This window comes from Haplochromis burtoni, unplaced genomic scaffold (assembly GCF_018398535.1).
Source record: "Haplochromis burtoni strain Fernald_Lab_line unplaced genomic scaffold, NCSU_Asbu1 Contig_2637, whole genome shotgun sequence".
NCBI lineage: Eukaryota > Metazoa > Chordata > Actinopteri > Cichliformes > Cichlidae > Haplochromis > Haplochromis burtoni.
The window spans coordinates 1-11,014 of NW_024584998.1; the positions used below are offsets into that span (position 1 = coordinate 1).

The 11,014-nt window shown below is 38.9% G+C and overlaps 1 protein-coding gene across 1 annotated transcript; it reads left to right on the top strand.

Moving 5' to 3' along the window:
• The first annotated feature begins 2,781 nt into the window (after positions 1-2,781).
• On the top strand, positions 2,782-7,113 carry LOC102307869 (extracellular calcium-sensing receptor-like). The gene is made up of 8 exons (XM_005952990.3): positions 2,782-2,968; positions 3,331-3,625; positions 3,720-4,009; positions 4,129-4,424; positions 4,766-4,959; positions 5,090-5,311; positions 5,410-5,533; positions 6,209-7,113. The coding sequence occupies exons 1-8, from the start codon at positions 2,940-2,942 to the stop codon at positions 7,111-7,113; spliced, it is 2,355 nt and encodes a 784-aa protein (XP_005953052.2). The 5' UTR covers positions 2,782-2,939.
• The last annotated feature ends 3,901 nt before the right edge of the window (positions 7,114-11,014 follow it).

The following is an 11,014-nucleotide window of genomic DNA, read 5'->3' on the forward strand; positions in this document are numbered from 1 at the left end:
GAGCCCGGAAGAACAGGACCTTAACAGTCATGATGGTATAATGTCTGAAAGCCGTCTGTCCGAAAGCAGCCCAGCGGCTAACAGCGGATGTTAACAGCTGATGCTAACAGCTGATGCTAACAGCTGACAGTCCAGAAAAATGCCAGCCAAACAGGTAAAGAAGAGAAACACTTTACCTGGCCACCCCTACCAGCCCTGCTACTTGATCTAACTCACAATCAAGTCTTGATCAGTTGACAGTGCTACTCCTTTTCTCATCTGAATGTCCAAGACATCTGGCCACAGAGCTGATGATATCATTACAAAAATGATCATCAATCATCAAACTGTAGTGTTCTGTTTACAAGTGCACCTGTGGACACTCAAGCTTAAACATGTTGTTTGTTATGGGCAGACTATGGTTAGCACAGATATCCAATAACAAAACACCACTCAGTAAGGTAAGGATCTACTCCTCCCAGTCACACCTTTCCAGATCACACTGCCATTGCTCATGTAAGCATTTTAGTCCCCTAAAAGCACAATTGATGCCCTGGTAAGGGCACCTTCCCAGACCCTGGGACTCCCAAAAGGCCTAGTATTCTGAACTGCTGTTAAGCACAAAAGGGCAAACAACAGTCAGAACCAGGGAAAAACGTAATGTACAGGCACCGAAACAGGAGCATGCAAATATGCCACCCCTGCCCAGTTCCTTTCACTGGAACAGAATCCAACCTCTCTACAGGAGACAGACTGTAGATCCTGTGCATTGAGGTAAGCCTAAATTTATCCGGTGAGTATTTCTCAACTCAGGTTCAGAAAGCTGAACATTATTGTTAATGCTGACTTAAATTATTTTTTAGAGGGTTTTTTTTTCTCCATTGATATAAGATAAGTAAAGAGTGCTGCCATGTAGGGAAGGTGCTAAAGAACAGTAATTGGTTTGTTTTTGTTTCCCTTCATACCTCTTATTATGCAATCAGAGCAGGTTTTTGAAGACACAACATCTTATTTTTGCTTATCAATAAATTGTTTGAAAACTATGACTTGATGAGTTAGATTAGTATTTAATTTGTATAGCAACTTATTAATTATTTAGGTCCTAGTGGTTTAATATAAAATGACAACAGTGCTGGATTCAAGATTAAAACACAGGCATTAGAAAATACAGACATGATTTTCTATGGATTACTATAGATATATTATTAACAAAAGTAGAAAAATCAGAAATCCATTTTGCATGTCTGATTTATAGTTAATACTCTGAAACTACCACAACTGTTTTCAGGTTAAAAAAAAAATGCATTATAACAATATAATAGTGTCCAAATATCATGTATAAGACATTATATCATGAAACATTTGAGTCCAAATACTGCACAGAATTTCACGTTTCAACAGGTTAAAGTTCTCCACTAGTCCTGCATGCAGGTAGTCTTTATCCCTCAAGCTTGGGCCCTCTACCAGAGTCTTGGGAAACTGATGATCCTGTGAAGAATCTCTGTTGTTCTTAGGACTGCATTCTTCTAGACAGACATCTCAGATTTCATTTCTGAAACCTGCCGGAGCCACTGCCCCAATTTGGGAGGTCACTGGTGAAATGCTTTGATTACCACAGAGACCACCATTGCATTCTCCTTCCACATCTTCTCTAGCTCCTCTCTCAGCCTATGGTATTTCTAGAACTTTCTGCTATGTGAGATATTCACTAAGCATATGATCAGTTGTGGCTATCTCCTTATGTATCAGTTGGGTAATAACAGGGTCAAGCTTAGCAGACTTTCAGAAGGTACTTCATATAGTCTTAGTAACTGGCCAAAGAGGGGCCAGGTTTCCAGCTTAGCCATAATCTTCTGTCTCAGGTCAGCTGCTCTGGTATTCAACATGTCTTGGTATGCAATCTTGGAGTGTGTGTCATTTGTGGAAGATGACTTCACTTCTATGATCTGACTGCTCCACCTGCTGTTAACTCCAATGGAAAGTCATTTTCACCTCAGAGGTATCTAGTTTTTACGTAATTGCATAAATAATAATAATAATAATAACAATAATAATAACTTTATCTATAAAGCGCTTTCAAATTGCTGTACAACTAAAGGGATAAATAAAATAAAAGCGATACATAGCAATACAGGTAAGAGACACAATACAAGTTAAAAACAATAAAAATTTAAAAACTAAAAGCCATAGAATTAAGACATGTAGGATAAGGTGAACAAATGTGTCTTCAACTTAGTTTTAAAAACCTCCACAGAGCCTGCCTGCCGAATATCTTGAGGGATATGATTGATTGTATAATGTATCATTTTTTATATAAATACAAATCATATAAATTTCAATTTAATATTACTTATCTTAAAAGCAAAAACAAACAAAAAAGTGTTCATAACAAGTCATTTGAGTAATACCTTGGTGTGTAATTAATGGTACAATGTGTATTACCTCTGTATGTCCACATTATTACATCACTGTTGAATAGTGCACAGTGCTTCCTGAAGTAGTTTATTAGAGGAGAACAGATAGATTAAAACAATAGTAATAGTAAGGCTATGCACACATTTCATACAAAATAAAGACTTACTCAAAGATGACCAAGAAAGGGGATGTCCTAGTGATCATTAAAAAAAATCTTGTCTGAAGAGCTATATAATCCAGTAAAAAAGCATTTCCACCCGTATACACACAACTGACATCAATGCGGGATGGATGATCTTATAATTTGTCTGGTATTGGCTGTGTGTTTGTTTCACCTGAACACAGCCTTGGCTGTGTGCCTAGATGATCTGAGTCAAAGGGCTATGCTTACAGGCGCCAAGGTTGGTACTGTGGAATCATCTGTGAATTGCAAGCTGCAGGGTAGCACACGTCCACCTGCATTCTCAAAGGATGGGGACTTCATTATTGGCGGCACTTTCTCCCTTCACTCTTACACGCAAACAGCTTATAATAAGTATACCAACATGCCTGCACCTGTGAAATGCAAAGGAAGGTTAGTAAGTGGAAGAAGAGGGTGCTACAAACACGTTGGACTATGTAAAATTAAAAATGTTTTCACATGTATGATGATTCATGGTATATAAGTATTTATAATATAATTCTTCTAACAATAGTAAGTCATTTAGATTTTTAAAATAGTGTTTTTGTGTTTTCAGAACTGAATTTTTACTTATATTATAAATATTTAACAGTAAATTGTTATCTATAATTTTATATTGATTTCTGGTCAGGCAGTGATTTGATGTACCTAAACTAGCTGTTTGCAACATTATTGCCGCTGAGCTGAATTTATCACGTATAATATCTTTACCTGAATTGACAGTCAAAATTTTAAAATGACATGATTGTTTACAGCATTGACACTGTTGAGCTGCAATCCACAAGTTCGATGGTCTTTGCCATAGAAGAGATTAACAACAGCACAGACCTGCTGCCTGGAATTGAGCTTGGTTATCGGATCTATGATTCATGTGCATCAGTACCTGTGGCAGTTCATGTGGCATTTCAGTTTTTAAATAGATTGGAGGCTCAGTTTAACACTGGTAAAAACTGCTCTCAGTCTGGTGTGGTGATGGCTGTTGTTGGTGACTCTGGGTCTACGCCATCTATTACCATGTCACAACTTGTTAGTGCTTTTAACATTGCTCAGGTAAATATTTTGCCTTTCTAGAAAACGTATTTGTTGACTGTTTGCGTTTGTGCAGCTGTTTCAGAGTTATTCTATTTTATTTTTTGTGATTTAGGTGAGCCACTTTGCCACATGTGCATGCTTATCTGACAAGCAGCAGTACCCAAGTTTTTTCAGAACAATTCCCAGTGACCAGTTTCAAGCTGAAGCACTAGCCAAGCTGGTGAAACACTTTGGCTGGACTTGGATAGGTGCTGTCCGGTCAGATTCAGATTATGGCAATAATGGCATGGCTTCTTTTCTCCAAGCAGCACAGAAAGAGGGGATCTGTGTGGAGTACTCTGTATCTTTCTATCGGACAAACCCACAGAGCAGATTTCAGAGAGTAGCAGATGTTATCCGCAGGTTTCTTTATCAAAGATAATTATTGTGCATTGACTTGTGTAATTACCTTTAAAATAAATGTTTGATCATGTGAAGACATTTAAAAAACATTTTCCTAATGCACTACATTGTCTCTCCAGGTCTACAGCTGTAGTTGTTGTGGCATTTGCATCTTTTGGAGACATGAAGATCCTGTTGGAGGAGCTATCACGTGACCCTTCCCCACCTCGCCAGTGGATAGGCAGTGAATCATGGGTAACAAGCACAGAATTAACACAGTACAGTTTCTGTGCTGGGGCCATTGGATTTGGTATTCCGAAGTCTGCAATCCCAGGTCTCAGAGACTTCCTGTTAAATCTGTCTCCCACTCAAGTGTCTGCCTCGCCAGTGTTTACTGAGTTCTGGGAGGATGCATTCAACTGCAGTCTGAAAAAAAGTAAGAGTTTCATTTGCTTTTAAATCATTTTCCCAAAATTGTAGTGTTACAACAGCTACTGCTGCTCATGTTTTTTCCACTAATGGTAATGGTCAAATATGAAGTGAACGCAGGCATATGTCTGCATATATTCTCCCTTGATATAATGACTTTTCAGGTCAAGTTCCAGTGGTTTAGTTTAATTTTTCTTGTATATCAATATAATTTTATCCATTTACAAATGTAAGTCATTCTACTAAAATAATTTTCTAATATCTATGTAACAGGCCTGTAATCTAGTTTTACTTACAGGCTTGAAAACACTATTATCTGTGTTTTTGTAATTATAGCTCCTGCCATAGAGAAGAAAATGTGTGATGGAAATGAAGACATACAGAATCTCCAAAGCGAGTACACTGACACATCTCAGCTCAGAATTGCTAACATGGTGTATAAGGCTGTGTATGCAATAGCACATGCCATCCATAATGCAGTGTGTCAAAAAACAAATGCCATAGCAAAATGTGACAAACTAATCAAGTTACAGTCCAATCGGGTAAGCAGAACTGAACATGTTAATGCCAATGTCTTTCATAACTCCTAATATAACTTAGATAAAAAGAACTATCAATGTGTATTATTGCAATGTCCCATGTTCTTCTTTCTCTCTCTTACTGTCTTTACAGGTTTTAACTGAGCTGAAGAAAGTAAATTTTTCCCAAAATGGATATGATGTGTCATTTAATGCTAATGGGGATCCTGTGGCTATTTATGACTTGGTTAACTGGCAGAAAAGTGGGAGTGGCATCATTGAGATAGTAACTGTAGGGCTGTATGATGCCTCACTACGAGTGGGCCACGAGTTTAAGATTAACAGAAACATAACCTGGATGGAGGATAGCAGAAAAGTAATGATGAGAATCTGACTTATTAAACTCTGGTGAACAAGTTGCTGCTACTTTATATCTGTAATATTTATATCTGTTATGCTACCTTGTCTTGACAGGTGCCAGTGTCAGTCTGTACTAACAGTTGTCCTCCAGGAACTCGTAAAATGCTGCAAAAAGGAAAACCTATCTGCTGCTATGACTGTATAGCATGTCCTGAGGGAGAGATCAGTAATATAACAGGTAAAATCAAATGTTTCTCCATGCATTTAAAATAATTTTATACTGGAAAAAATACAATTTACAATGATTTAATTCCTAGTAGCCTCTTATTGTTAGGATGCCTGGGTCGTTGACCCAGGGTTTTGAGTTTATTTATCATTTATCATTTCTATTCTTTGGTTTCTTCGTTAGAGTTATGTCTTATGGTTTATGTCTCTGTGTAATCCTTAGTTGCTATATCCTGTGTCCAGTCAGTGTCTGTCTGCCCTGGTCCCATGTCTTTGTTCCCTCTGTTTAGTTCAGTCTGTGTTATGTTTCCTGTTTTATTTTGAAGGTCCATGTCTGATGTTAATGTATCTGGTTTTGCATCCCCTTGTCTCGTTAGGCCTGATTTGCCCCAGCTGTGTTTCCCTACTGTTACCCATTCCCTGATTGCTCCCCCTGTGTATTTAAGCCCTGTGTTTCTCTATGTCTGTGTTGTGATCTACCCCCATTTATGCTGTGTGTTCTGTCTTTATGCATGCCTGTGAAAGTTTATTTTGTATTTTCGGGTTTTGTTACGTTTTGCCATCCAGCAATAAAGCTGAGTTTTGAAGTATCGTTTTGCCTGTCGAGGAGTCTGCACTTTGGGTCCTTTTCCTGCCTGCACACAGCTGTTACTTGACACTTATTGTTTTTTTTTTCTCTCTTATTCAGATTCAGCTGACTGTTTACCCTGCCACAAAGAGTTCTGGCCTAATGCAAAGAGAGACACCTGTATCCCTAAGCCTGTAGAGTTTCTTTCATTTCAAGACATCCTAGGGATCATCCTGGCTACATTTTCAGTTCTTGGTGCTTGTCTGGCCATCATAATTGGGGCTGTATTCTTTTATCACAGGACAACTCCAATTGTCCGAGCCAACAATTCTGAGCTGAGCTTCCTGCTGCTCATCTCACTGACTCTGTGTTTCTTATGTTCATTAACTTTCATTGGAGCACCATCAGAGTGGTCCTGCATGCTGCGTCACACTGCATTTGGCATAACCTTTGTACTGTGTATCTCCTGTGTACTTGGGAAAACTATAGTGGTTTTAATGGCTTTTAAAGCAACACTTCCAGGTAGCAATGTCATGAAATGGTTTGGTCCTCCACAGCAAAGAATGACTGTTGTGTCTTTCACCTTTATTCAAGTTTTAATATGTACTGTATGGTTGGTAGTGAGCCCTCCATTCCCAATTAAAAATCTAACCACATACAAGGAGAAAATCATCCTGGAATGTGCATTAGGCTCTGCTGTTGGCTTCTGGGCTGTGCTCGGTTACATAGGTCTGCTTGCTTCCTTTTGCTTCATTTTAGCTGTCTTAGCTCGCAAATTACCTGATAATTTCAATGAAGCCAAGCTTATCACTTTCAGCATGCTGATATTCTGTGCAGTGTGGATCACCTTTATCCCAGCATATGTCAGCTCTCCTGGGAAATTTACAGTGGTTGTGGAGATTTTTGCCATTCTGGCCTCCAGCTTTGGGCTAATAATATTTATATTTGCTCCAAAGTGTTTTATCATATTGTTTAAGCCTGCAAAGAACACTAAGAAATATTTAATGAACAAAAATCAGTCATAATATATTAATAATCTCAAAATGTTAATCTTCCAATCGTTCTTCATTCTGTAGTTAAATGAAATATTTACTACTTTTTTCTTAAATAAGTTCATATTCATATGCCATAATTTTTTCTGCATTTATTTATTTAGTGTATGAACATATATAATTAAAAGTTAATTGTATGAATAAATGTAAAGTCACATTGAAACAGTGTGTTGTTCTGAGTTATTTCTCAATGGTCTGATACAATTTCTTGTAACATTTTGATTTCTTTTAGCATTTGAATTTGTATCAGTCACCAAGCCACCAAGTGCAAATATAATTTTAATGTGAACTGAGTAAATTCGGTTATAGTATGAATAGTATAAATAGCCCAAAAAATTAACACTGTTTTGTTTTTTTCTAAATTATATTTAAAGATTGCCAATTTTAGGCCATCCCGGGATGTGATTTCAAGGCATGTTTTTTCGTGACTTAAGACTAGACTTTACTGTAATCAGTTTAATTAAATTCATGTTTACTGTCTTAGCCTGAAGAAAAATGATATTTTTTGGTGTGCATAAAGTAAAGTGTAAAATTATAATATGCCTTCCCAGATTATCATTGACCCATCACCAAACCAGTCATGGTGAGCAATTTCACAGTCATACAACATTCTCCACAGTTTCTCCAGACCTTTTCACATTTATTACATGTACTCCGGGTGAACCTGCCGGAGTACACGTATGAAATGCACAGGGCGCTAGTGGTAGACCTGCCAATTCTAGTATTTTATGGCAAAAACCAAGTGGGTGCCCTTCATGCTGAGCTATGAGCACTGGGCCCAGTAGATTATATCAGACCCTTAGGCCACTGTCACGAAGTCTGCTTTTGATTATTTGGTCAGAAACATTCATAGTGGTGGTCTGTGAGGTAATTTTGTAGGCTGCTGCCTGTGCTCATCCCGTTTCTTATAGCACACAGGAACAGATAACGATCTTGATGATGGGTTAAAGACCTTCTATGGCCCTGTCCAGCTCTCTTAGAGTAACTGTCTGTGTCCTGGAATCTCCTGTTCTTTAGACTGTCTTGGGAGACGCAACAACCCTTCTGGCAATGGCAGGTATTGATGTACCATCCCGGAAGAGTAGGACAGGGGTCTCCACTCTAGTCCTTGAGAGCTACAGCCCCAGTGGCATGTCTAGAAAATTTTTGTTGGGGAGGCCAGGTAGGGGCACAGATTTGGAGAAGGGTGGCAGATGTAATTGGCAGATAATGTTTAAAAAAATTCTACCAACCGTTAACCATAATTCAGTAACCCTATAAACCTAATAACCGAATGCACTTTTAACTCTTATTAGAATGAGATTTTAACCACTACGGTGCAAAGTTTTTAGATACTGCGTTGATAAAGTACAAGAGATACAATCAGTCAATGTTTATTCAGCAGTCAAGGACATCAATATTTGCATAGTATTTTTACTGACATGTAGTGCACATATGTTTTGGGCAAAAACATTTTTGAATATTAAAATACGAACATTTGTAACAAACAATTGACAAATTAGCCAATGCCAATGTAAAACTTTATCTGCCTATTAAAAAAAGAAGATAATCTTCTCACAAACTGGTGTTTGATTTTGAAACAGGAAAAAAGTGGGGAAACAACTGAAAAGACTAACATTTGAATAAAACCTGAAAGCAAGTAAATACTTTCTATGCTGCCTTATGGTAAACTTTGGTAATATTGATAAAGAACAACACTGGCTGATGATGAAATACAGTCAGCTGGCATGGTGACACTGCCAGTATTAACCTGCAGGGCTGGACTGGGACAGAAAATCGGGCATTTTGACTAAGACCGGCCCACCAGGTATTAAAGCCATAAAGACTTTGAATGAAAACAAATGCTGTTGTGACAGTGATGTACAGTCTTGTTGGTATATGTATGATTTCTATACATTTTACGTCAGATAAAAACTTTGGTTGTAAGATTTAGATAATTATTTAATAAAAGCGAGATATTTTAAATGAGAATAAGAAAGAAAAGTATTTCTTTGTGCCCCCCTCTCCCTGTTAATCCCTACCTGGCCCCCTGGCAACACTTTGCTAGACCCGCCCCTGCACAGTTACCAGCTGTCAGCTACATAAAAAAGGATCCTGGTGTTATTTGTCTCTCAGAAACAGTTCATAACTTCCCTTCAAAACTCATTCATGTCACCTAAAAGGTAAACCTCGTTTCTCCATCACAGTACCGAGTATGTAACTGACAGTAAAAAGTCAGCACAACGAAAATAAACTACACCTAAACTTGGTTTATATCTGACCCAGATAGACTGCAGGTCATAACTTCTTACCTGAAGTTCAGTTCACCTGACACTCGGACCGGCGGCTGCCTCGGGGCTCTCCTCCTGCCTCCCCTTCCCTCATCCACCTGCTGGCCTCTGTGGAAGCTCCGCCATAGCCACCACCAAACAACTGAGTTATTTCTACACATCGACCTGCATCTGGCCAATCCACCACCTCTCATTGTTCATGCCATTACAAAAAAAATAAAAAATAAGTCACCGGGCATATGCCCGGTATGCCCGATGGCCAGTCCAGCTATGTTAACCTGCAACCAAATCTGCAGCTCCATACAGCAATGTTACGACTTAGATTATATCTTATAACTCATAACTCTTATGTTAGCTGCCCTCAGTAGCATACTGTCTGATATATTCGACGGCTGCAATAATTCTTTAAGTGTTATTTTTTCCTTGGTATTCTAATTTCACCGAAGTTTACTAAACTCAACAAACTTAATATTACTTACCGGGACATTTATTCTGTCCTCATTTTCTTTCACCGAAAAATTGTTTCCTGCAGTGCCGTCTTTCGTGCTTGGCTCTCCTACCTTTGCTAACGTGATGCACATAGCGCAGAAGCCGATGCTGCATTCACTTACACTCGGATATCTGAGCTTCACCGTAAAAACATAATCGGACATTTGATATTTGATTGAATTTTATTGTTTTGCCTTTGGGGTGGCACCTGGGGTGGCCAGTCTGGTTGGGGGGGTGGCCTGTGCCCCCCCAGGCCACCCCGCTGGACACGCCACTGTACAGCCCTGCACCTTTTAGATACATCCTTGTTCCAACAAACCTAATCAAATTATTGACTTGTTACGAGGCCTTTGCCAAATTTGATGGCATGCTGAAGAGGTAGCTCAACCATTTGATTCAGCTGTGTCGGAGTAGGGATGCATCTAAAGGCTGCAGGTAAGTAGCTCTCGAGTACTGAAGTTGGAGACTCTTGGAGTAGGACTACCTGTGCAACCTCTGTAGGGTTCTGGTATTACCTTATTCTACCAGTACTGACACTGACCGTAGCCAAATGCAAAGCAAGTGAAAAAGAAAAGCAGCCAGAAAGACAACCGAGTGGCAACCTGTAAAACCACTCCTGTTCTGTGAGTTGTCTTACTGTTGACAGTCTAGTGGACCTGTTGTTATTTCTAATGACACCAACCGAGTTAAAACTGATTAACAATCCCCTCTCCTACTATATAACCAGACCAATTTTCCAGAAATGTTTTATTCAGCAGTGTATATTGAGCTATTTGGCAAAGCTTTAATAATTTTTTTGCACGATGTTCATAAATTCCTCTTCTGACAAATGATCAAAATTCTTTCTCCATCCATCCAGCCATCCATCTTCTTCCGCTTATCTGGGGCCGGGTTGTGGCAGCAGTAGCCTAATCCCAGACCTCGCTCTCCCTGGCCAACTTCGCCAGCTTGTTCGGGGGAAGACAAGGCGTTCCCTCTCACCAGATATCCAAACCGATATTATGACCAACAGCTCTTATAGCTGTGGAACCAGTAAACATGAGGTGATACTCAAAAGTAAAATTAAATAAACTCTAACAACAGCTTATCAAGCTTAAACGGGCTTCTGTTGTTTA

Excerpts from the sequence above, each read along its gene's own strand:
- LOC102307869 (XM_005952990.3), top strand. The coding sequence starts at position 2,940 with ATGCCTGCACCTGTGAAATGCAAAGGAAG. Across the intron at positions 4,960-5,089 it reads TCAAGTTACAGTCCAATCGG|GTTTTAACTGAGCTGAAGAA; the intron begins GTAAGCAGAACT and ends CTGTCTTTACAG. Across the intron at positions 5,312-5,409 it reads GGATGGAGGATAGCAGAAAA|GTGCCAGTGTCAGTCTGTAC; the intron begins GTAATGATGAGA and ends TTGTCTTGACAG.